Here is a 27,949-nt window from a genome sequence, read left to right as displayed (position 1 = left end):
TCTTCAAATACAAACCAACCAATCAGACCCCACACGCTGACCCACCTCTTCCATCGGCTCTCATACTCCAGAATTCCTCTGCCCTAATCACCCCAGGGCCACGTCCCTAGTTAGGGACCTTCCCTGTAGCTGACAACCTGCTGAAGTTACTGGAACTATTCAATCCTAAATCTGGTCAGCTTTCATACCCTGCCTTACTCCTTCTTTCCTGTGAAAACCACAGTAAAGCCTTTTGCCCAAGCTCTCCCCTCCCTCCTTCTGCCTCAGCCAACCCTCCCCAGGCAGGGAAGCATGGCACCCTCTGCCTCCCGCTTCTTGGAATCTGGAAGTAACAACTTCATGACAGTCATTTCTGTGTCTGCATGTCTAGCCATACCTGATTAAAACAAATCCCGGGGACTTTTTAAAACAGCTAGTGATAGCGCCAAGGTGAGAGCACAGCCAGCCAGACACACAGAATGTGATGTCATTACTTATTAAATGAATGAATTACTCTAGAGGCTGAAATCTTACCCACCTAATTATTCTAAAAATGACACGATTTCCCAAATTTATGTCAATGACTCATCCAAAAATCAGGTCCTTGTATACAGTATTAATGCTTCTAATTTGGTGGGGGGTTTTTTGACTTTTTTTTTTTCTTAACATTTTTATTGGAGTATAATTGCTTTACGATGGTGTTTTAGTTTCTGCTTTATAACAAAGTGAATCAGTTATACATATACATATATCCCCATATCTCTTCCCTCTTGTGTCTCCCTCCCTCCCTCCCTCCCTATCCCACCCTTCTAGCTGGTCACAAAGCACCGAGCTGATCTCCCTGTGCTATGCAGCTGCTTCCCACTAGCTATCTGTTTTACATTTGGTAGTGTATATATGTCCATGCCACTGTCTCACTTCGTCCCAGCTTACCCTTCCCCCACCCCGTGTCCTCAAGTCCATTCTCTAGTAGGTCTGCGTCTTTATTCCCGTCTTGCCCCTAGGTTCTTCATGACCTTTTTTTTTTTTTAGATTCCGTATATATGTGTTAGCACACGGTATTTGTTTTTCTCTTTCTGACTTACTTCACTCTGTATGACAGACTCTAGGTCCATCCACCTCACCACAAATAACACAATTTCGTTTCTTTTTATGGCTGAGTAATATTCCATTGTATATATGTGCCACACCTTCTTTATCCATTCATCTATCGATGGACACTTAGGTTGCTTTTGCACAGCAAAGGAAACCATAACAAGACAAAAAGACAACCCTCAGAATGGGAGAAAATATTTGCAAATGAAGCAACTGACAAAGGATTAATCTCCAAAATTTACAAGCAGCTCATGCAGCTCAATATCAAAAAAACAAACAACCCAATCCAAAAATGGACAGAAGACCTAAATAGACATTTCTCCAAAGAAGATACACAGATTGACAACAAACACATGAAAGGATGCTCAACATCATTAATCATTAGAGAAATGCAAATCAAAACTACAATGCGATATAATCTCACACCGGTCAGAATGGCCATCATCAAAAAATCTACAAACAATAAATGCTGGAGAGGGTGTGGAGAAAAGGGAACCCTCTTACACTGCTTGTGGGAATGTAAATTGATACAGCCACTATGGAGAACAATATGGAAGTTCCTTAAAAAACTAAAAATAGAACTTCCATATGATAGCAATCCCACTACTGGGCATATACTCTGAGAAAACCATAATTCAAAGAGTCATGTACCACAATGGTCATTGCAGCTCTATTTACAATAGCCAGGACATGGAAGCAATCTGATTTGGTTTTTGTTTCTTGAAGGAAGGACTTAAGTAGTAAAGAAGGGAGCTGGATTCAAAGAACATTTTTAACATGTGAGGTTTGTTACTGGTACTCCTCTACCCACGCCACCCCCCCATCCCACCCCCCCACCGCCAACTTCAAATTTCACTCTCCCAGTTTGGTCCCCCATATTACTCAGGAGCCAAAATGGCCTCACCCCTCTCCATCCCTGACACTTCCCAGTATCTGTCACCATCCCACACTCCAAAGGAAAACTTTCATTCCCCAAGTGCTAAATAGCTGAACTCCAAGTAAAAGAGGACCTTTAATCTGATTAAAATAATTCACAGTAAATTGCAAATCTCTTAATCCTCTTAGAGGCAGTAACATTTTTTTAATTTGGGAGGGGAAAGCAACTTGATATAGCCTCTAATTGTTGGCATTTTTGTACAGCATAAACAATAATATATTTTGCTTTATTTGGATAGAAATGGCTATCACACTGGCATGGCAATCTGCCCAGAAATCTGTCTCCAACCTGTCAAATTAACCCTGAATTTTCTCTTAACAACATTCACCCTTCTTCTGCTTTGTTTGTTTGTTGTTGTTGTTTTTAAATCTCTGGGGAGAGGTCTTAAGGATTGGAGTGATATCTCTGTAGGGATAATTTTTATGTTTAGGGTTTGTAAGTCAGGGTCTATAGGAAGCAACTATCATGAACTAGTTTCTTTAAAAAAAAAAATCGTGATAAAGATGACCAATCAACAAAGCAATAATAAAAACAACACAATTCACACTTAAATAGACATGAGAACATGTCAAACACTGTTTTAAACACTTTATGTATATTAACTTATTTAACCTTCACAGCAACCCCATTATTTCCATTTTACTGGTAAGGAAACAGAAAAGTGAGATAAGCTATTAAGGTGACACGGCTGGTGTGCAGTGAAGCCACATTTCAAACCATTGTATTTTAACTCTGAAGCCCGTTCCCTTACAATCACTACACTCTACTGAAAGACACACTGATTAGGAAAAACTCAGGGATAAATAATGCAGCTCCCTGTGTTGTTCCTAGGTTAAAAACTACAGAATTTAAATTCTGAAAGTGGCCTAAATGTCACTGTTTCAATTCCTGCATTTTACAGGTGAAGAAACTAACTCACTCATGGCATGGTGAAAAGCTACCTAGTGGCAGATTCAAACCCAGAAAGAACCAAGTCTGAATCCAAGTCGTGTTTTTTCCCTCACTCTACTACAGTTAGCCCATAGAAAAATCATAGCAAAACCTAGAAACTCCAAGCAAAGGTAGATATTTGAAATCCTAGCCAATGCATTTTGTAGGATCTGGTGAATACAAACTCTTGAGAGCTCCCATTTATAAATTACTTAACAAATTTGGCAACTCTGGTTTTTCTTCTTTCTGATTACTCACATCTCTGTTTCTAAAAAATGAAATTTACCCAAGAATCAGAGGGATTATTAATTCCTTTTATAACTCCTGTCAAAGCAAAGAAATTCATGTACTGAATCACTTATTAATTCACTGAATGTGTTCGTCATAATAGTTAAGTAGATATAGACCCTCATAGTTTGAAAGGAGACCTAGATAAGTAAATGTAATAGAGAATGATCATGGGCAAGGTCACAGTTTTGTAGAGGGTGCTATGGAAACACATAAGAAGTACATCAAATCCACACCGGGTGGGTGGAAGGGGCGTCTAAGGGTTTTTGGAGGAGGAGACACCTGAATTTATTCATTAGGCCAAAGAGCAGTTGGGGTGGGGAAAAGGGGAGGAAAACGGAGAGAATGGAATGGGTCTAGACAGAGCAGTCCCAGATAGAGGAACAGCATTAGAAAAGCCTGAGGGATAAGAGGCTGAAGCTGGTTCATATGCAGGGAACTCTAATTAGGCAGGTGTGTAATATAATCAAATCAATAATAACAATACCTCCAGGGCTTCCTTGGTGGTGCAGTGGTTAAGAATCCGCCTGCCAATGCAGGGGACATGGGTTCGAGCCCTGGTCCGGGAAGATCCCACATGCCGCGGAGCAACTAAGCCCGTGCGCCACAACTACTGAGCCTGCGCTCTAGAGCTCGCTAGCCACAACTACTGAACCCGCGTGCCACAACTACTAAGCCCGCGCGCTTAGAGCCCGTGCTCTGCAACAAGAGAAGCCACCACAATGAGAAGCCCTTGCAGCGCAATGAAGAGTAGCCCTCGCTTGCCGCAACTAGAGAAAGCCCCCGCGCAGCAATACAGACCAATGCAGCCAAAACTAAATAAAATAAACAAATTAAAAAAAAATACCTCCAAAGACAGGGTATTTTCTCTTAAGAAAATAAACCAAACATAACGTTTCTGTGGTTCACAAAAAATGGAATAGTCTTTATATGGAAAGAAATAGGAAGAAGTAGTAGACAAAATCAACAAGACTTAGGCAAATTAGCTGATAGGTTTTCATTACATTCCTTTAAAAGCTTCAGTTCTCAACTATAGAAATAATTTCCAAATAAACGTGAAAGTCATGGCTGCCCTTTTAAGTGATGAAGAATACATTATTGTTAGCAAGCTATTTTGTCAGAGCATCAAATAATGCTCATCTTTAAACATGCCTCCTGTGGACAGTGAAATGCTGGTGATGGTTTCCAGCTTCAAATGAATCAGTGCTCACCGCTCAGGGCACAATACTGCTTCTGACCTCTTCCCCTGCCTGTGCCTTGACCTTCTCCCACTCCAGCGTTATTCCCTGCCTTGTGCTGTGAGCATCTCATATTATTCGTGAGCTCTGGCTCTAGAATTTAGCATGAGGAGGGCCGCCCCTGATAGATGTCTAACATGAGTAATGCTCTTAATGATCCCCAATGGGACTCTGCCATATTCTTCCAGCAGGATGAGTCGTTGGAAGACAAAAAGAAATTCTATGCACTTTACAGTGAAACATAATGAAGACAAGAAATTTTTACATAGAGGAATATTTTACTTAGATTTAGTAAGAAATGACCAGTTTGGGTTTTTTTTTAAAGAGTTAACAGAAGTGTCTTCATATATATTTAGCTTTGCAGTATATCTTGAACACCTGAGCAAATTATCCCATTTCTACGTTGCCTAAAGAAATCCTCCAAATGTTGTTTTAGAAACATTTATGAATTATACACAAGGTTTCTTCACAGAAATGCTAGATATGCTCTAGAAAATTGTGCATAAATCAATATTTTGTAAATTAAATAACATTTTGCACCAACAAATTATTTCAGAGATGCTTTATTTTCATTCCTCATTAATATTCAACTGGCAATGATTACTGACCCTTTAGATTAAGCTTCTCTCCTGATAATATTTCTGTCAAACAGCTAATGATCTATAAAACAAATAATAAAACAAATATGGGAAACTAGGTTTTAGAAATGATCCTGCAATAAATACTTGCAGAAGGTAAAAGCTTCTTTGCAATTCAGCCACAGCCCCAATTTTATTCTTATTTCTTCAGATTTCCTTAATGTACTTTCTCAACCTGTAATTCATATGCAACACGGTGGTGTGTCTCTTAATAGCAATCAGTAAACCTTTAGACAGTCTCTGTTGATAATTTCTCTTCTTATTCAAGAATATATTTATTTATTCAGTTCATCAGGGAATCTCCTCATCAAAGGGCTCGTGGTTTTGTTTTCTGTGTTTGTTAGCTTTAGGACAAAAGAATAAACATAAACAGTCAAACTGATCACTTTGCCTGGCTTAACAATTTGTAAAATGTAAATAACTCCCAATAAAGGAAGATGCTTTGGGTTAAATAAATAAGCCATTATGTAACCACTTAGCTAGTAACAATACAGTAAGGATGGCCAAACACCAGAAAAGGAAAAGCTTCTAAAACGCTGAAGATAACAGTGAGGGGGTATCAATGTATTTAGAGTAGGAATAAACAGCCACAGATAGGTCGGTTCTATATGGGACGGATAATGTAATATTGCAGCTACAAAATGATGATCTGTGGGCCACATTTGGTGTGAAGACTTGCTATTGTTGTTGTTACTTTTATTATTAATTTAGACTTAATTGTTCCCATTATAGGTTGGGAGATTTTACTTTACAATACAGATTTATGCCTTTTCTTGAAAACTCTGAAAGTCTATCTACATTTAAGTCCATACATCCCCATGGCAACATCCAGCCAACGATCCCTTAGACCTGATACAGGGCCTTCCTTACACAGGCCCTGTATTGGCATTTCAGTTTTCAACCGTTGTAAAATATTATCAGAGAAGAAAAACAGAATCTCACAAATTTCATTTTGTTTATCTTCCCTGCCAAGAATCGTGACTTTAGAACAGGAAGGGCAGTTCGAAGATGTTTCAGTGGTAAATGAAGGTGGGAAGATAAGTAGCTTATTAATATATTTTAAATCTCCTGATCCAGAAAAGCATTACATCCCAGGATGCTGACAGAACTTTTAGATGAAATGAGATATTTATTTGAACACTAGGAAAAAGTTAAAAGTTATCTAAATTTTTACTAAAAAAGACAACAGGATCCTCAAAATCCATGTTACAATTTAGGACACTGACAAACTATATATTAAAAATAATAACAACAAAAGAACATAACCAAGTGAAATGACTCTTTATCAAATAAGGAAAATTGGAAGAAAACAGAGATCTTGTGTGCAGAGAACAGAAAATTTTAAAAGAGCATAGCTGTCTTCAAATATTGAAACAGTTTCATGTAGAAACTAAACTGAATTTACCATGGGTAGTTCGGAGGGTAAAAGAGAGTCCAGTAGGACAGGAAATAGAGTTAAGTTTTAGCTTAAGTAATGAGGAAAATGTATACAAAACTTATAAATGGAATCTTCTATGCTATGAGGAGATAACTCCTGTCACAGAAAGTAATGAGGGTAGAATAAAGAATAGGTGTTCAGGTTACTGCAGAGAGGGTAGAAGCACAGAAATAAAGTTGTTCTAAGATACTGTCCAAATGATTCTCTGATAGGTTAAGAACAATAAAACATATATCATTATATCTAAGTTTATTTGTCTATACACTGCTATCCATACCCTCAGAGAATATGCCAAAAAGTAAATGTCTTAATTTCTAAGAATTATGATAGCAAATTTATATTTATTTTTTATCACCTCTTCTCCATTTGGTGGAAGCTCTTTATGATCTAAACCTAGGCTCACAGGGTAGTCACGCATACCTCTGTTAAATTACCTATTGGGCAATCAACCATTTAGCATAAATTCCTTAAGTGCAAGAAATGAGCTTTTTTTTTTTTTTTTTTAATACTCTGTTGCCTGGTAAGATTGATCAAGTGAATGAATGAATGTTATGATTAAATAATGTCCTCTAAACTATAACAGTGTCATAAGTGAAATTCTATAACAACTAACTATTGTAAAATCTACCTCTTCAAACAGATTATATCTGTTTTTCAGATCACCACTCCTGGATGCACTTTTCTGACACTTCACCTTGCTCAACAAGATATTCTATTCTTTCTTTCAACACTCTTTGGCAACCTACTTATTCCAGGGAGAGTTTGCTGACTAAGTAAATCCCCTTAATCTATCAGTTCTCAAATGCAATTCTCACTTCTACCATCATATCAAAACATCTTTCATTCACAGAGTGCCAACAATTCACTCATGTGCTTCAACATACATTTTCCTGTCTGTAAGTACACAACCTGGATGTTGTATTAAAAGGTTCTACACATTATCAGTATGTCTAAAACATTCTTTAAAGTGTCTAACAGCAACAAAAGTAGACAGTTGGTTAATAATAATTTTTCATTATTATCAAGATTGATAATCTTGATTTATCTAATCAAGATAATCAAGATTGACAGTCATTTACTGAGGAATAAAGAATGTTATTAAGCTCCATTCATAATAAAAAACAAGTAGCATTATGGAATACAAATGAATGGCAGGCTGCAAAGCAATAAATGCACAGAAATACATTTATTATGCAGTTATTTTAAGACAGAGTAAAAACCTTAAAGCTATGATCAGGTCTCATATGAGGGAGGGTTTTAGATATTATACCTAGTTTCGATTATTGGTAAAGAGTAAGGAACCGGGAAATTTTTCAATTTTCATTTAAGCCTATATAAAGTCATAAACCTATGGACACAGAGAAGAGAAACGTACCATCCCATCTACACATTTGGAAATAACTTTGGAAGACTATTGAGTTCAACTGAGAAAACCACCCCTAAGAAATTACAGAACAATCTTTAGTCAGACATATCTATTTAAAAGAATGGGACTTCCCTGGTGGCGCAGTGGTTAAGAATCCGCCTGCCAATGCAGGGGACACGGGTTCGATCCTGGTCCGGGAAGATCCCACATGCCGCGGAGCAACTAAGCCCGTGCGTCACAACGACTGAGTCTGTGCTCTAGAGCCTGTGAGCCACAACTACTGAGCCCGCGTGCCACAACCACTGACGCCTGCTCACCTAGAGCCCGTGCTCCGCAACAAAAGAAGCCACAGCAGTGAGAAGCCTGTGCACCGCAACGAAGAGTAGCCCCAGCTCACCGCAACTAGAGAAAGCCCGCGCAGCAACGAAGACCCAACGCAGCCATAAATAAATAAATAAATAAATAAATAAAAGAGTAAGAACAAAAGAGTAACATTTTAAAAACCAACTATATTACTTCTGAGAGAGGGTTGATTACAGTACTGTTTTTAATAGTTACTACAGACTCTGGCAGTTTTCAGGGATCTTGTTCCCCAATGCTACATTCTTTGTTTTCTAGAAAACTTGCCATCTGAGAAGGATACACCTTTAAAGGAATAGTAGTGACAGATTCTAACCAAGCTGTTGCCTAATATACTTTTATTATCCATAACATCGTATCACTAAGTTCATTGTCAATTTCAAACTCAAAAAAACAAAAATTCAGCACCAGTTTCTTAGAGAAATTAGATGCCAGTAATTGTATTTTCTCTATGAAGACATTTCTATTCACTTACCCAAATGAGCTCTCATAAAACTTACTTGGTTCTTACTGTCTCAGATTTACTCCACAAACTGAACAGAACTGAATTCCACTAGATCATATTATGGGCTGAACTGAGATTTCTGTGTTCTATGGTGTATAATATCAGGGTGCACTCTTTTTTTTTTTTGTGGGTTATCAAGCAAAAGAGGGGAACAGACAATCAGATATACCAGAAAAATCTATCATCTAAAAGGCAACTAAAACAGCTGGGCAGCACAAGTTAGTTCCCTAACAAAGAAGCATCTTAGCCTTGTTATCTACACATTTTATACTGTTTCATCTACAATGATTTTCCTATAAGGGAACAGTGTAGTGGGTATAATGGTGACGAGCCAAATTCTGCGATCAGACAGGCTGGTTTCAAATCCTGATTCTACCACACTAGCTGACTGACCACAGTCAAGGAACGTAAATTTTCTGAGCCTCATTTTCCATATTGATAAACAGGGATAACAGCAATGCCTTCATTCTTAATGTGGTATTAAATAAGATAAGGTGTATGAGCACTGTGCCAGCACATAACTTTATACATTTTAGACTTTATAACAATTATTATTAGAGATATTATATTATTGATTCCTAGTCCTTTAGGTTCAATGCACACAACTGGATCCATACCTCATCATTTAATTACTTGTTTTATTCATCATCAGGCTATATATATACATATATACACATATATCTTACAATATATTTAATAATCATGTGTGGTTATTAAAGCATTATGTTCAATGTGTCAAATGCAAAATGGTGAAAGGGTAATTTTGAATACGGGGTCCTAGGAAAGGACGAGCTCCTGGATTGGAATGACCCTTAACAGGAAAAAAGACCAAATAATGCAATGAATTTTGTCTCCCCTCTGACCATACTGAATCCAAATAAAAGCTGCCCTTATGATGCATCTACCGAATCCTAATTATTAACTGATGAATAGCAACAATCTTGTCAGTTAAATGCTCCTCCTCTCCATGCAGTATCCAAGTAAAGCTTCTGCCCATCTCCTATTTTCCTTCTACGTGTTTAGGCTTTGGCAATTAATGAACTACTAAGTTCATTAATTGAAGCAAATTCCAGTTCCAAACTTACTGCCAGATTGGTAAGGAAATTTTCACTTCTCTTCAAATATAAGGGAGAAAAACAGATGAGTCTATCTCCCACGGCCTGTACAAGCCAGTTTACTTTATTCAGACAGCTTGCTAATTGAATGGTCTGGAGACACTGAAATTACTTCCCAAACCAGGCAACTAAAGTAGTTTAAAGTTACCCAGAGGTGTGTAGTTAACACTTACAAATGTGTTTTAACTCACTTTGATATATGAACAAGCACCATTAGTGAAGTTTCCAAGTAATAAAAGACTGCCTTTTAAATCAAGCCTGAGTAAACAAAATCAGCTTTAGATCAGTGAAACTGCAAAGTATACATTTTATATTTCCTTTATATAGGAAAGGAATTGCAGGCAGATACTTTTAGCCAAACTAAAAGTTAGTACATTGTTAGTGGAAGAAAACAACCACGTGCTAAAACAGAAAATAGAGCATGCATGTTATTGAAGTTTGGAGATTAAATTTTGAGATGGTACCTCATTAGCACCGTCTGACGCCAAATGATCTTGGAACAGACAAATGTGGCCTGATTCATTTATCCTTTCGCCCCATTTTCCTTTCAAATTCTACCTGGGATTGCTAATGACATAAAAGGGCCTCCATCACATGAGTGGAGAGAAACTAAAATCTGGCCTCTGTTTCCTCTTCTGCTAACATCCAGGAATGAGTTTACCGAGTTGATATTTTTTTCCATGATGGTGCATAAAATATGACCATACATCATATGCTACAAGGAACTTGACTGTCATATAAGCACACCTCTTATTATGTTCATTGAAATTTTAAGTTATATCAAGAAATAACATATACCTGAAATGATTTTTAAAATACTAAATGGTCACATGTAACGATTTTATTACTCCTAAGATAACTTCCCTCACGTTAAAAGAAGATTCTACAGGGCTTTCCTGGTGGCACAGTGGTTAAGAATCTGCCTGCCAAGCAGGGGACACAGATTCAAGCACTGGTCCGGGAAGATCCCACATGCCGCGGAGCAACTAAGCCCATGAGCCACAACTACTGAGCCTGCTCTCTAGAGCCTGCGAGCCACAACTACTGAGCCCGCATGCTGCAACTACTGAAGCCCGCGCACCTAGAGCCGGCACTCCGCAACAAGAGAAGCCACCGCAATGAGAAGCCTGCGCACCGCAACGAAGAGTAGCCCCTGCTCGCTGCAACTAGAGAAAGTCCGCGTGCAGCAACGAAGACCCAACGCAGCCAAAAATAATAAATTAAAAAAAAAAAAAAAGAAGAAGAACCTACAGAGTGTCAGGGATACAGATTCGGTCTCTGACATTGTCAAGCAGAACCTCTTGCAAATAATTTTGGGAGAAAGTTCCAAAGGCTCCATGCTCCTTCCATGGCTGACTGTGGATAAGCTGTCCCTGGTTCTCAGGGCATGTACACATAAGCTGAACACACGCATAGATGACCCATACTTTGAACTTGATACTTTCTGAAATCCAATCAAGAGCATTTTGAGAAAGTGTGACCATGAGCTACTACTTGCCTGAAGTGCTTTAAAAATGTGTTTTCTAGTAAGGAAGACTAATATGATCGAAAAAACAGATCCCTGAGATACACTGTATTATTAGGAATTGAAGCCTACTACTTCCTATATGCTACATATAAATCACTTACTTGACACAAAAAGAATATATTCCCACTTAAGGCAGAACCACACAACTCTGTATACATTTGCTTGTACCCACTGGTGGTGCTTTTAATGCTTCATTTAAGTGTCAAACTAGGTGACAGGCATTAAGCCTGTAGACTATTCAGCAACAAACTCACGATCCAAGAACCTTTTCTACCATTATTTACCTTCTATACACTCTCCTCCCAATCAGAAAATAAATTAATTAAATAAAATAAACAGATATTCTTTTCCGGCTTTAAGCCACGGACAGCTCTGAACACGGCAGAGGTACTTCTCTCATTGAATGAAGTCAGAAAGATATGCACAGTCATGCTGTTCAAAATATTGTTTTATGTGTGGAACAACATTGTCATAAGACATTTGGAAGCCAAGGAAAATCACAGAAGTAAGGGAATTTGTAGCAGTCTGTTTTGGCTTACGGGAAATGAGACTGAGCTCTCCCATGAAGCAAGCAACATGACACCTTCCAGCATTAGAAATAGGCTTTCGGGTGGCTAAAGAGCAAAAGAGAGGGAAGCAAAAGAGAGGGAAGTGGAGATCAAAGCTATCTCCCTGTACACTACAGATACTCTTTTTTCTTCCTCTTCCTCAACAGAATGATTGAAGGAAAGGGCTGAAGGTAGAGGGATGAGGGGAAAAGGAAACCACGCTAATCAAGAAGCGTAAGGAAAGGAGGTAGCCTTTGATCTCCACAGGATGGCAACTTTATTGGCTATGCATAAGCAGTTTCCAACCAGCTGATCAACCAGGTATTAACACTCAACACCCTTCCATGATCAGTAACCATGAAGTGAGTCATCTGTGAATAGCAGTCAAGCAGAAGGCTCATCTACTCCTAAATGACCACCAGCCCATGCCCACCCCAGAGGGGAAGATGCAACCCCAGGGGAAATGATTGTTTCTCCACAGTCTCTTCCCTGATAAGCACCAATTGATTGCCTTGGGACTCAGAGCAAAATCTTTCCTCAAGCGTGCATGAATGAGGACGGCATTCATTTTTCAAAATACAACTTGGAATCCGTGTATTTCTACATCACCAGCAGTCATTGTTTTGACTTCTGTTCGGTGTCTTTTTTTAAGCATGCCAGGAAATACAGACATGATAAAGCCTGGATGTTGAGTTGGTTGAATGTAAAGAACCGATCATCTTGCTTGGTGATCTAAAAATTTAAAGATCATTTACTTAATGGCGGGATAAAAAAATGTCTCCCTTCCAAATTCTCAAGAGTTCAAACCACAGTCTTGTTTGGGTGAATTGGGGGGACATGTTTTAAAATTTAAAAAAAAAAAAATGATTGAACCATAATCTTTCTTATTTTAAATCCTTCATTTCTCTCTTTCAACTAGGAAAGTGCACAGTGGTTAAGGGTTTTGGAATCAGCATGGCTCAAAGCCCTGCTCATCCACATCTCCTAACCTCTCTATGATGTAGTTTCCACAGCGATAAAATACAGATAAAGTAAAATTTTCGTAACAATAGCACCTATGTCACAGGGCTCTCATAAGCATTAAATAAGATAACGGTGAACGTTCAACAAATGATAGTCATATCTTCATAGCAATAGCAGTAGTCACCATCATAAAGTTTCTTATGGTACCCCAGAATTTGAACTTGATCTTATTTTTTTTTATTATTTCCATCTCTCACTTGCTGGTCTCCTCTAAGCAAAAACATTATGATACAGAAGGTAACTACTTAGCTTTCCACTCCTCTGTATAAACTGAGGAAGTCAACATTCTAAAGTCTTCTTAAATATAGCTTAAAAAAAAACTATCTTATGAATTCATTAAAGATTCAAACTACTTTGTTTTCAAACTACTCCATGTTTCAAACTACTCCTTTGCTTTAAAATATGTCTAGTTCTTTATAGAGTTGTTAAACATAGAGCATACACACTGACATCAATTTTTCAAGAGCCCACCTTTCAGATTTGCTCTTTGTGCTATGTGTGGTCAGAGGGTGCACTAAGATTGGCTCTGTCTACTGCCACTCTCCCTCTTCCTATAGTTTAAAACCAGCTTAATTATGGATCTGTTTCTTCTACTGTACTTCTCTAGACTCCTGCTGCTGGTTCCACTTTTTTTTTTTTCCTTTCTTATTACCGAATTTCTTAATTTACTCTACAGATTACCTTAGGACTCATTTTTAATTAACAATTTTGATTTCCTTATGTTTTTCTATAAGAAATCAAGCATGCAAGGCAGTTATACTTTTGTTTTTAGAATTAAACATTTTTCTAAAGGCCAGAACTTAACATGAGCATTACCTTAACATCTCTTATTAACACAGAAGATGATACATACTCAACTATTTATGATCTTCATTGACAAGCTGTTATTCTAAGTTTCCTCCCAATCTTATTCCTCTTGCCCGGTATTTTAAATTACAGATACCTACTCAACGTAAAATAAATAAATAAACAAACAACTGTGATTATAGGTTTGAAATTTAGCATTTTGTAGCACTTTATTCACACAAAAGTATTTCATTTGTCATAGGGAAGACTAAGGGAAAATTTCAGGTAAACTTACTGTTCTGAGACATTTTAACTGTAAATATCTTATGTATTAGAGGGCCCATTATCAAGAAATAGGATGCTTTAAAAGATGTCACAGTATTCAGATAAGTGTACTTAAAAGCCAATAAGTTTATAAAGAAATTAATAAGAAATTATTGGAATTACCAAAGAATCTTTCCAGTTAGAGAGACCACAGACCCAGCTAAGTGGCTCACAAAGTGAAACTTATCTAAAAAATTTCCCTCCCCCCAAGACAAAAAGACCCCCTCCCTCCCAAAAAAAAGGAGGAAAGAAAGACAGCACTAGTGAATTTCTACTTCATTTGAAGTTCAGATCTCATCCTAAGTTTGAACTGAAATTCAATCACTTTTTCACTTAAAAGCAGGTTTGATCAAATGGAGTTGAGGAGAGGAAGTCCATAAAGAAAGAATGTTTAGAATCAGTTCCTGAGAGATCACACAGATTTTTTTTTCCAGGGCTATCCCATCTGCTCCCCTCACCAAAAGTCTAGCTCTCCACAGAAAAGAACTCAGGTATACAAACACTAAAGAAGTTCACTGTAAAAAAGACTATCTAAAGAAATACCTATTTTTTCCAAAAATCTTAGTTTCCTAGAACAAAAAGTTATATATTGTAGCATTAGGCTAATAAATAAAAGACTACAAAAAACAAACACATAATATTTTGATGTTAAGTATGACATCAACACATCAACGTGAAGTTTATAAGCTGTTTGAAGAAAACTATAGGACTTTGTTAAGTTGGCAGCCAGGTTTAAAAAAAAAAAAAAAAAAAGGAAAAGAAAAAAGAACTGACAACCAATAGATGCTTTTACAGGTTAAATCTTGTTGAAGGTACCTTACCCCCTCAGTACACTTTGATTTATTTAAACTCACCACGTTGCTCTTAAATACACTCCATTAACAAGTGATAGACTGTGATCTTAGGCTTGAGGCAAGATATGAAACACAATCTTTCAAGAACTTCATTCATTCCCTGTCCAGGTGTCTTGAGCACGCCCAACTCTACTTACTTATCTGAGTTTTGTGAAGTTTTATTCAAGTCAATAGTGTGGCTTTAGAATAGCACACAGTCGTGAACCCTCCCCAGCAGCCCAGTAATCTGGCCTCCCCAAGTTCAGATTCACAGCTGGAGTGAAAGTCAGCAGAAGACTGATAAAACAGCTTCAGGTTAAATATGAGAGAGCATCTCACAAGGACAACTCTGACCCCACCAACAAAATAGATAACCACACCTATTGGAAAAACTTAGGTTTATTAAAATCACCAGTAGCTTCGGTGGAAAATTAAATTAGAAAAACAAAGCCAGAAATCATTTCAGCTCTAAGGTTATAAATGCCTTCTATCTATTTAAAGTACAAACCTCAGATACTAAGTACTAATCAAATTATTAAATCTAAAGGGCAGTACACGCTCCAACATATTTCTCCAAGTGAAGACAGAATTTGCACGCTGACACGACTAGCTTTCAGTGACATCCTATTAGTGTGACCCTATCTTTAATCTACTGCCATGATAAAATGTCCCAACATATACAAACTCAGCTCAAACAGTGACTAATGACCATTAATCCCCCTATCTTCAGTAATCTGCTCCTCCAGTCATTTATCACACTGACACTTCACTTTACACACGTGAATAAACTTTAACCGAGAAGGTGAATCAACAAAAATCTCAAAGGTATCTGAAGCTGTAAATTAAACTAGGGGGAGACTCGGCGAAGAGAGGCAAATAGAAAGATCAGATCTGAATGTTTCTGATTTGCATCCTTGGCTGGTATGGGGGTGGGAAACCATTCAATCCCTCAGATCTGCAAACTAAGAAAAAAACTACAAGAGAGAGGGGAAACTGGAAGAAGAGGTGGCCGGCCCCAAAGAGTCTGTTTAATCTAGTCATCCTTCCACTGTGACAGAAATGAAAACTTCAGTTTTCTGTTTTCTTCAAAGGAATAACAATTTAATGAATTTCTCATTTAGTTCCGTTGCAAAGTTCCTTTTAGTCAGAAAGCATATCTCGTGGGCTGAAATTATTTTAGGGGTTTATTTGCTATCATTTAGCTGATGTGTGTTTTTCTCTTACATATTTCCTTAAGTAAAATCCTTGGTCAAAATATAAATCATAGCCATGGACCACAAAAAGCTCAAACCAACCTTTCAAAACTGTTTCATAATCATGGAAATTGAGTGACTCCAACCTACAGGGTCTGATGCAACTTGAAGCTCAGTACAAGACTATAAAAAATTCCCTGAGGTACAGTGTGTGTGTGTGTGTGTGTGTGTGTGTGTGTGGTACAGTGTGTGTGTGTGTGTGTGTGTGTTTTAAGGCCTGAAATCGGATCCTTGATTGAAACCAGAATCTACCAAAAGGAAAGAAAGAAAAGTTGAGCCGTGGCTCTGTTCCCTCATAGTAAAAGTTTCTTCGGGAGGGTAAGAAAACTATTTGTAAGTGCAGATGCAGTGTACACTCTTAGGTCAGACGTATCCCACTGCAGTATCCTTCCAACAGCTCAGGTGAAGAGTTTTGGTACTATTTAATGAATCTCCAAAATCCTAAATTCAGCCTTCTGTTTTCCCTTGCCAGTGAAAACTCCCAGACAACTAAGTGTTCCCTTTCAGATACCTGCAACCTCTTGTTTTCCTTCTAAACTCACCCAGGCAGAGGGGATAGTTTATATCCTACCGTAAGAAGGAGTTATTTCCCAAAGTTTCTTCAGAATCGAATTTAATTACAGACTTTGGTTATATAAAACAACTATTAATAACCCCTTTGCTCGAAAGAGGAGGGGCGAATTGGGGGACCAGGTTCAGGAATCGTGGCGGGTTTCTGGGCTACAGCTCCCCGGGCGCACATCTCCCCTCCCGCGGGAAGCAGCCGAGGGCTGAAACTCACTTTGGCTCATCCTCATGGCCCAAGCTCACCGCCAACCGCTGACTCTCCCACCCTTGCGCTCCGACGTGCGTTTGCCCAGAATGATCTGGGCGTGCCTCAAGCTTGGCAAAAGGCCTAGGTCTGCGAAGAGGCTTGGAAGGTCTTGGGAGATGAGGGAAAGGGGACCACACAAAGTAGGAACTAAGAACCTTTTCGTCTAAAACTCCTGCCAGGGGTCGGGCCCCTCCGGCCTTAGAAGGGAGAGGTCGCCAAAATGCAGTTCGGGGTTGATTTTGAAAAGTGGAGAGGGGGCGTGCAAGGGGAATGGAGGGTGAAGGAAGAAGACGCGGGGTTACCTGAACAGAGACATATTAATCCAAAGAGGTAAAAGTGCGCAGGCTCCGCGATCATTGTCCTCGGGTGGGTCCTGCATACAGTCTCATGCCAAGAGGAGAGAGTAGAAATGGGGTCTCCAAATTTATGAAGCCACACACTACACACAAAGGCTTAATATAAGCAACGTGGGTCAATCCGCCAGGAGTTTTCAGGGCAATTACTTGTCCACCTCTCCGGACGCTTGTCAATATCTCAGAGCCCTCTGCAGGCTAAGAATTCCAAGGTTTGCCTTCTCTGGCGCCAGGGTTTCCGAGGAGGCTTGGCCACTTCCAAGGACCATCCAAAGCGAACAACAAAGAGCCGAAGCCGAAGAGCAGTTGTGCGGTTTCCTGCCTCCACTATCTTGCCGAGCCTCCCGGCGTGCTCCCGCGGCGAGGGCCGGCGCGGCGGCGGCAAAGTTGGGGTGTGAGAACGGATTAGGGAGGGCCGAAAAGTGCTTCTCCGTCTATAGGCGAGCCCAGTCAACAGCTGGCCACCCGCGCCGGCGGCAAAGGCACCCAAGGCAGTGGCAGCAGCTCGGGAGGACGGGCACAGGGTGCCGGGGGTGTGCCTGGGTGACTCCGCGCGCTGGGGGCGAGCAAGGGGGCGGTGCGGCGACAGCGGTTCCCTGGGCGGGCCCTTGTTCCCATCACTTGGGGGATGCGGAGGGTACCGAGGAAGGCAGCAGCTCCGCGGACACACTCAAGCCTCCCGGGCGCCCCCAGCCCAGCGCGGCGCTCACCATCCCTCCGGCCCCTCGCCCGCGGGGGCGTGCGCGCAAGGCACCCCGAACTCTCCGCGGCTGGGACGCTGGAGCCTAAACTTCCAGACGGTGGCTGCCCGCAGCCCTGGCTCGTGGTAGCTGCAGAGAGGCACCCGACCTCCCCGGCGTGGCGGAGAGGGGCCAGGAGGATGCTGCCGCGGGTGGGAGCGACGGCCGCCGCGGCTCACCCGAGCTCCGCCGGGATCAGCGGCGTCTGAAGTTTCTACTCTCAAGCTGCCTCTTCTCTGGCTCGATTGCTTTTGGGTTTCCCCCACCGTCCCCGCGGCTCCCGGTTTCCTCCCTCTCTTTCCCGGCCCGAGAATACTTAAAGGGGCCGCGCGGTCCTTTCCACGCTTCACTCTACACTCTCCAGACGCCGGTCTGGCAAGTTCTGCTCGTTAATATTTCCATCCACAAGCCAGGGTGCCCGACTACGCCCTCAGGTGAGAATCAGACTGCTCAGGATCACAAGGCCGAGCGAATTGGAACTTGCCTTGTTTCTCTCGACACCCCTGGCTCCCCTGCACCTTTCTCCAAATGGAACCTCCCAGCCAAAGACTTCAAAAAGCCTCCTGGTCCAGCTTAACCTCTTCCCTACCGCTTACAGGAGTTGAAATAAACTCTCAGATAACTCTGTCTTCACCCTTCCCTATTCCCATTAAAAAAATAAAAAAAAATCAAATGTGGGCAACAAGCCTATAGGACAGGAGGTACAGAAATAACTACGTAGAATTTATTACGTAGTTATACGTAATACGAAAATCAGTTTCTTTTAAATTGTAGTTGTTGAGTCTCCCGTAGAAAGGCTACCCAACTCGGGCGCAGGAGTGGGCCATGGGGACTTTTTTTTTTTTTTTTTGTAAGCAAATGCCTCTCCTTCAACTTCATTGACTCTCAGTATCAGAATGCTAACAATGGGGAAGTAACTAAGGCAGAGGGACAAATGTAAAAAAACATGCTTGCTACCCAGGAGTTTGCGGTTGTAAGAGAAGTCATTCAGCATTTCAAAACCAAAAAGGCGTGGGCTTTAACATCTCATACACCTCGCCCTGAAATCCCAACCTACCAGTTACTAGCTCTGTTACCAGGCCAAATCTCCGTTTTCCCTTCTGAATCAGAGACTCTTGAGATAGTCACAAATCATACCCAAAGCAAAACAAACCTAGCACATCTGATGGGCATTCTTGCATTCATCCATGCATTTATTCACTCATTCATTTTTCTTTCTTTCTATTAAAAAAGACATTATACAAAAACCACCTGAGACATGGTGAGTGCCCAGTAAATGGTAGATATTGATATTTAGGACTATTATACTTTTCAACAAATTATTATGCACCAAGTTATGTACAATAACTTCAAAATATTTATTTGTTATCTGTCAGGATATACCAGAACCTGCTTTCAGTGGTTGACTCTGGAGAGAGGAATGCATGATGGATGGAGAGGTGGGAATGGCTTTACTCTTGTCTAAATACTGTTGTACATTTTTTTTTAAGTGAGCACATGCATTACCTAACAAAGGATACAGTTTTAAAAGCAAATAATATATTCATTTTGGATACTGATGGTACAACCAGTGACCTTGGAGCAGCATTTTGTAGAAAGAAACTCTGGTTAACAGAACCTATCTTTGAAAGTGAAAGATAGTTTAATCCTGAAAAAGCTGATTGAAAATTCAGTAAACAGGCTGGAGATAAGAACTCAAAGACTACAACCAAAACCTTTCCAGCAATAAAAAACAAGAATGTGCATTAAATGCTGAAAAACATACATCGATTTGGTCGTTGTGAAGGATATTTAGTGAGAAACATAGAATTTGCCTTTTTTCCCTTGGGATAAAATGTGCTTTTAAGATAAGCTTACTTAGTAATAGAAAATAAATAACCTAAAGCATGGTACTTGAAAGAAAGAGAGAGAGGGAGAAAAATCCCTCAAATCCTCATATCATCTGAGTGCATTTTAAATAAAGATTTGAACTTCCACTTAGTAAAGGATGTATGCTTTTACATAGAAAGTATCAATAGAATATGTGTAAGAATCCCTATCGTATTGTTTTTCCAAAGTGAGTCTCCCGGTCTCCAGAAATTTGCTAAGATTTCTCAAATTCTCCTTTACCATCTCATTGTCATTGAATGGAAACCATCTTAATACTCCCTTTGATCCTTTTATTTCTCAACTTGAGCTACCGACATCCTCCCACCCACCAGCAACTCCTCTCTCCTACTCCTCGAGGCTATCCTACCTAGGAGAGTCAGCAGGAAGAACCCTCCAAGAACTAACTTCTGGCAGCCCCTCCCCGGCCCCTGCCGCCCCAGCATGAGGGTCATAATCACCAGCTCATATATGTTGATCCTTTCTTCTTCTCCTGCCTCATCCAAACTGTACTTTTCTGTCAATTATATCAGTAAAGGTAGTACCTGAAGACAAAAATTTGTATTCAGAAGGTATTTGGCATCTGTGACAAGTCAAAGTCAGTGTACCTGAGAACTTTCATAACTTCGTCCTTTCACTCACTCACTTACTCATGCAAACAAACTTAGTGAACATCATCTATGTGCAGGAAACAATAAAGGGCTCTATAGAGGCCAGATGCAAATAGAAACCTATTTCAGGCCCTCAGAGCTCTTATATAGGGAGCTACACAGGCTCCAGAGTGGAAACTATCAGAAGAATTAAAAACAGTGTCATTGGGATTAAATGACAGCTCAGTGTATTCCTGAAGGTGGATGAATCATAGCAACTTGTCACCTTTCCATTTTTACTCCTGAACATTAAGTTACTAGGAGAATGCATGAAATAATCAATGTGTCTGTATGAGTATGTGTGCAAGTGTGTGTGTGTATACATGGACATGGTGCCCACACATGCCAGGTCTTCAGGCAGCTCTGACACATACAATAGAACTCTGACTCATTCCAGACTTATTGGTTGGGAGACAAAGATCAAGGTATGGAGAAAGTGTCATAATTTGCACTCAGAATCTCTATTCTGATCACCGTGATCTGAAATGAGTGGTAGAGTCTCAAGTTCCTTTTAGAGAATTTTGATCATTTGAAGCTTATGAAATTCAGGCTCCCTAAAATGAGAAATTTGAGGAAACCTGAAAGTAATACATTCTAGTAGTCCTGTAAATAGGAGCTTTTTTGACATTCAACATTCTAGAGCAGTAATGATATCTTGAGTAGGTCTAATCTGATTTTTATCTTTCACAGGGGTAGTTATAGGAACTCAGGAAATAACAAAACTCCCAGGATCTCTCTAGGGATTCCAGATATCACTTACCCAGATCAGGAGGAGCACAGTTGAGTTCTTAAGAAAAATACAAACCAGAACATTTCTCTCTTTTCCCCCCTACCAAGAAGCCTAGAATCATACCAAGCCTGAGACGCAAGCTGAAATTCCAGGAGGTCTGGTGAGACCATGATATATACAGTACACACAAAGGTTGGGCTGCATTATCTCTCAGATTACAACTAGTTTATCAATTTTTATACCAAATTGCTGAATAATCTCTGTAATTTTTGGTACCTAAATTGATGAACTAGATTGAATATTTGAATAATTTCATATTTGAATATTTTTCTAAGTTTGGATACATAAGAGAAGTCCCATTTAAGAAGGTAACCTAAAGTAACCCTAATAAAGGGAGAATAAACTCATATCTGTTGGAATATCTATTGTGTTTTGAAACACCCTGTCTCTAGAGTAAACATTGCTCAGTCTATGCCATGCTGCTTCCGTAGTAATATCTCTCACTCCTGACAATTGAAAGCTCACTCCTGACAATTGAAAGCTTCAGTTTTCCTCACTAAACAGCATATGGTAGTTACCTACAGGATAACTTATTTTTTTAAAATGAGCAATACAATATTACTTACTGATTTTAAGTGCCATATATGATAGCCACAAGTCACATGTAATAAATCACATATGGTTGGGTATAGATTTTACATGCAATAAGAGTTCAAGGAAAAAAGAAATAATTTAGAGTTAGAATAATAAAAGGGAAAGAAAGAAAGGAAGGAAGGAAAGAAGGAAGGAAGGAAGGAAGGAAGAAAGAAAGGAAGAAAGAAAAAGAAAGGAAAGAAGAAGGAAGGAGAAAGAAAGAAAAGGAAAGGAAAAGAAAAAAGAGGAAAGAAAAGAAAAGAAAAGAAATGCTAGGTAGAATTTTTAAATATGTGTAACTTTATTCCTGTTCATCAAAGAGAATAAAGTTTACCAGAATGCTTTCTTTCAAATGTACATAGGGCACATTTTAACAGCATTATTTTTGTTTGTTTCTCTGCCTTTGGGTAATTATGGCCCCCAAACCAGGAACCATAGGGAGAAGAGATTTCCTGGGTTATCTGTCTTTACTAGGCATTATCAATGTTTTCAATACAGGAAAACGTGGGATAGAACTCCTTAGGCTTCACCTAATCATGTGCTCCAGTCTCACTAACAGCCTCTAATGCCCATTAAAAAATATAAGCTATGATACACTTGAGTTCCTATGGAATTACTGTGACTGTGCTTGCCTTTTAGCATCTCAGCATCTTGGGGACATTGTAGATACTCTAAAATTAGATGCTATATTGCTAAATCCTTGTGGTATCACCTAGGACCTTAACTGTTAGCAACATGGGTCTCACTAGGATTTAATCCTTTAATGTTAACAGACAATAAGTTTCTGAGGAAAAAGGAGAGGACACTGGGAAGTAGCATTGATTGAGGGCAATGTTTTGGGCCCTTTACAAATGTTATCTGATTTAATTCTCACCATGATCACGTGAGGTGGCATTATCACCCTAATTTAGAGATGAGGTTGAGAGTAAGTCATTAACTCAAAGTTCAGAGGTCTGGAAGTCATGGATCGTGTATATGAACCCAGCGTATTTTGAACCAAAATGTATGGGGAAAAAAAAAAAAAAAAAAAAGAGTTCCATGGTAGGACAAGCACTTTGGTTCAAAACAAGCTGGGCTCAAATATAAGGCTCTGCTCAAAACCCTCCAGTGGTTTTCCATCTCACTTAAAGTGACGACAGCCCACTCTTTCCAGAAGTCTACAAGGCTGCACAGGAGCTGGTCTCCCAACCTTCCTGACAGCATCTCCTTCCCCGTACTTGCCCTTGCTCACTTTGCTTCACCAAAACAGCCTCTTAGCTATTCCTAGAATGTTATCAGGCAACCTCTAGCCTCAGATTTTGTACTTGCTCTGGCTGGAATACCTACCTTCACAGGTGAGCAAACCTACTCTCTTTCCTCTCTCAGGTTTTCTAAAATCAAACCACCTCAGAGAGGCTTTTTCTGACCACCAATTTTAAACTTACATCTTTACACAATACTTTCCGTACCCTTTTCATGCTTTGTTTTTGTTTTGTTTTGTTTTTCCTCCAGAGCGCTTATGCCCATCTAAGACATTACATATTTCCTTATTTATTTTTATCAACTGATCCACTCCTCCTAGAATGTTTTGACTGACCCACTCCTCCTAGAGTGTTCTATGAGGTCAGAGATTCTTGACTATTTTATTCACTCTTTTATTCCCAGCATGCAAAACAGTGCCTGCTACTTCGTAGGCAGTCAGATGTTTGTTAAATGAATGAATGAATGTCTTATCTTATTGTTTGTTAACCTATCTTTTGGAAAAATGCTTCCTTAATGAACCTATTTCTGTAGTTCTAAAGTATATTTTCTCAGATATATAGTTCAATCTTTTGTCCACTTCAGCTAACAGAGAACTAACTTGAATGTCACACATGGAGTTGATGTCTCAGTGTACTTCGGTAACTTAAAAGCCAAGGTTCTGACTAAGTAGGCACATGCTGATTTGGGTCAGGTTATTTGAAAACAAAGAGATTGGAATCTGACTTTAAAGTATGTAACATTCAAACTGGAAGTGACCTTCAAGATTAATTTTTCATAAATGAGAAACCTAAAGTTTAAAAAACCTGACTTTCGGGCTTCCCTGGTGGCGCAGTGGTTGGGGGTCTGCCTGCTAGTGCAGGGGACATGGGTTCGAGCCCTGGTCTGGGAGGGTCCCGCGTGCCGCGGAGTAGCTGGGCCCGTGAGCCACAAATTGCTGGGCCTGCGCGTCTGGAGCCTGTGCTCTGCAGCGGGAGAGGCCGGGATGGTGAGAGGCCCGCGCGGCGCGGTGGGGAGTGGCCGCCGCTTGCCGCAGCTGGGGAGGGCCCTCGCACAGAGGCGAGGACCCAACACAGCCAGAAATAAATAAATAAATAAAATTTAAAAAAAAAAAAACAAAAACCTGACTTTCCCTAGAATACACCTTTAGTTAGTGCTTTACTCAAAACTAGGACCCAGTCCTCTAAATCGCTAGAGATTTCTTTCCATCAGAGCAGGTTAATCAGAAATTATTGGTTAAGATTCTCTACCTTTAGAACACTTCTATCACTAGATATGGTACAATATAATTATATTACTATTATATTATACAGAGAATTTTACATATTTCTGTCTTATGGAATATAAGAACCATGGCTTTTTTTTTCTATCTCCATTTCCTAATAGAATAAAAATAATAACAGCCAACATTATATAACATTATGTGCTAGAGGTACTGTTCTAAGTATTTTTTGTATTCTAACTCATTTAAATTCTCAGAAACACATTAGTAGATCAATTACCATTATTATCCTATTTTATACATGAGGAGAAGGTGGACATTTAACTAATATGAGGCTAAACGTGGATTTGAACCTTCGTTCCCTGAATCTTATCCCGACAACAGACTGTGAAGTACAAATAAAAATTATTATTTAAAGTAATGTTATTCTTGAAGATTTGGTTCCAGATTGAGGAAGCCATTGATGTGTAAGTTTTGTTTTGTTTGTTTAAAGATCTACTTTCATTTTGGAGTAAAAAAGTGACTATGGAGTATATGCATCTGTACTTTTACTTCTACATGGAATTTAGATGTTTAAATCTTATTTTATTTCTCAAATGTTCAAAGGGGTTTTATATTTCTCTTTAATGAGAAGGCATGGAAAAATATATAGTACAAGTTTGTTAAGACATTCAAAGTATATTGAAAAACATAAAGATGTATATATATTGATATCATACCATAGAATTTTGCTATCTTTTGGTTTCTTACTTCCAGATATATCTGCAACCAAGCATATACTATTCTAATCATGAATTAAAAATCTCTTAAATTGGGATCATAGTTAACAGCTGCACAGCTGAATGACACACTCTATAGGCTTACAATTTGGACACAAACTATTTTGTAAGTAATTTACATTATGTTTAACTCTGCAGATGTGTTGTACAAAACTGTTTAATGTTTTTGGTTTTTCATTGTTTTTTTAAAAAACCGTTCAAGAAATATTTAGAGGCTTGAGGTACATATGTTAGGATTTATGTCTCATTTTGTACATTCTTTATGTTTAGTCCCACCTGCTACTTTGTTTATTCTGAATAGTATTTTACCTAGGTTCTAACAGTTATTTTAATCAGTTCATTAAAGAGGCATTAAGTTCATTCAAAAAACATCTTGAAATTCTATTAGAGTTCCCTATTTAGAGGTTACTTTCTGGGTCAGTAAATAAAAAGTAGGCCTAAATATTTAATGTTATAATAACTTTGGAAGAAGGGTATCCAAGTTTATCATAAATAATAATAATAAAACATTAATAATAAAGAATTCATTAAATTGTAGTATTATACACCATATTGAAAGTTTTATGTTATGTGTTTTACAGCCTATTAATGTATTTCTCTTATGGAAAAATGACTTCTCTTTTGAAAAGCTCAATCAGGGCTTTGGGATTTAATAGCTGCTTGGCGTAATTGAGAAGTAGGATTCCAAATATGAGGTGCTCATTCTTGTGGATAAATACTGAATCCATATCCTACAGTTGTCTCTGAGAAACAAACTGCTGTTGAAAATTGACATGAAATGTAAACCTACTGTCTTAACAACAAGGATAATTATATATTTTCCCAAGAGTTTAATCACCTCCTCTTTAACATCCTGGCCACATTCCAAACAAAATCATCCAATTCCATTATTCTAACTGAAAATCTTTGTTGATTTGATCTAATCTCATCTTCTCAATTTCCTATCACTATACACTACTTTAAAGCTGCTTTATTACACCTAGAAGGTAGAATTTCACTGGCATAGTACATACCTTCTTGCATTTATGTATCATATGAATATCTTTGAAACAAAACAGATGTTTGCTGAAGCCAGTAAAACAACCTTACAAGAACATCATACAAAAATTATTCTATTTATTCAAAGATTTCTAAAGCTTACTTTTTTCTTACAACACTTTGACTACAAAGTTAGAAAAATTGTTTTACTAATTTAGCATGTCAATATTTTGCCACAAATATTCTTTGAGTGCATACTAAAAATAATATGGTTTATATCCCTATATTCAGATGCTAATTGGTTCCAATGAGATTTTATTTTTCTTCAAAATATCAGAGGAATATATTTTTAGGACATTTGAAAAATACAAAAAAAACCCCAAATTTACAATAACTCTCTCAAATATAATCACATATGCATCCAACATTTTATTGTAGCCTTTTTTTTTTTCATTTTTTCACTCTACATGTATAGACTTTTATTCTTACAATATGGAATAACAGTCTAAAATGGCTATGTAACCTACATTTTCACTCAGTATGTCATAAAAATTTTTTATGTCATAAAATATTCTTCAACGCCATCATTAAAAGAGTGAAGTGAAATTCCATCATATAAATGTACTAAAATACATGTAACTAATCTCTGATGGTTAGATATTTAAGTTAGTTTCAATTTCCACTAAGGTACATAGAATCTGCTTTTAAAAATCATACTAGGATGTGGTCTTCCTAGTTAAATTGTTAATAAATTTCATTTTAATCACAGATATTCTACTGAAGCAGTACATACATTCCCCCATTTTAAGTGACAATTGTTTGGAGTTACCATGCAGATTGTTCAAATAATCTTAGACTCAACATACATTAAGAGTTAAGCATCATAGACAACAATGAAGAACTATTAGACAATTCCTAACACCTGAAATTTTCACTTTTTTCCAATAGGATTATTTTGCTTGTTCAAGGGGTGCTTTTAATTTTCATTATAACTGATTAAAAAATGAAAATGTTTGTATTTCGCAAGTATGCTTGAATTTCACAGGTCTTGTATTTCACACCAGAAAGTAAACTCATTTCTTTTAGCAAGGGCAATGAATCAAGATATAAAGTTTTTCTAAACAATTACTTTTGTGAAAAAGTATAAACTTAAGCACAATTCATTATTTTACTCATTTCTCTTTCCAGCTGGGAGTGCACATTGTTTAACATGTGGCTATCATAATTATTGACAGTGACCATAATGTGATCATACTTAAATGTGCTAATCTAAATAAGAATCAACCTAGCTGTGTAATGTGCATCCTAGTTTATCCAAATCATATTAGTTTGGTTAACATCACCTATTTCTTGATTTTCCTCTAAATTCTGCATCTGACTTACTGTGTAACAGGAGTCTGAAAATTTAATTATCTTCCCTTGCTTGCCAAAATATGAACTATAAATTTAAAATAGTTAAAGGAAAGACATCAGTTTTCATACTTGATGCCTTACTGATTGAAGATGTAATGTCATTATTTCTTGAGGGTAGTAATTTTATCACTTAAAAATATCAGATCTTTATCTGGCAAATTCATCTGTTTTAAATAATTGTGATTTTTCTCAATTCTATTTAATTCATACAGAAATGTACAGAACACTTGGCAAAGTCTAATAAATCAGAGTATCCACCATACTAGATTTTCTGATCTTCCTCTCTTTAATATTTCACAACAATAATAGTACTTGAAAAGGTGATAATGAATACAGACATGTTTCTTT

The 27,949-nt window shown here is 38.4% G+C and overlaps 1 protein-coding gene across 1 annotated transcript in view; it reads right to left on the bottom strand.

Moving 5' to 3' along the window:
• Positions 1 to 18,426, bottom strand: part of ROBO1 (roundabout guidance receptor 1) — a 389,736-nt gene extending 371,310 nt beyond the window's left edge. Inside the window, exon 1 of the mRNA XM_007164102.3 lies at positions 17,301 to 18,426. Coding sequence (XP_007164164.2) covers positions 17,301 to 17,355 — 55 coding nt within the window. The 5' untranslated portion in view covers positions 17,356 to 18,426. The remainder of the gene's footprint in view (positions 1 to 17,300) is intronic.
• Positions 18,427 to 27,949: the final 9,523 nt, after the last annotated feature.

Source organism: Balaenoptera acutorostrata, chromosome 4 (genome assembly GCF_949987535.1).
Source record: "Balaenoptera acutorostrata chromosome 4, mBalAcu1.1, whole genome shotgun sequence".
Taxonomy (NCBI): domain Eukaryota; kingdom Metazoa; phylum Chordata; class Mammalia; order Artiodactyla; family Balaenopteridae; genus Balaenoptera; species Balaenoptera acutorostrata.
This window is presented reverse-complemented; position numbering and strand designations above follow the sequence as displayed.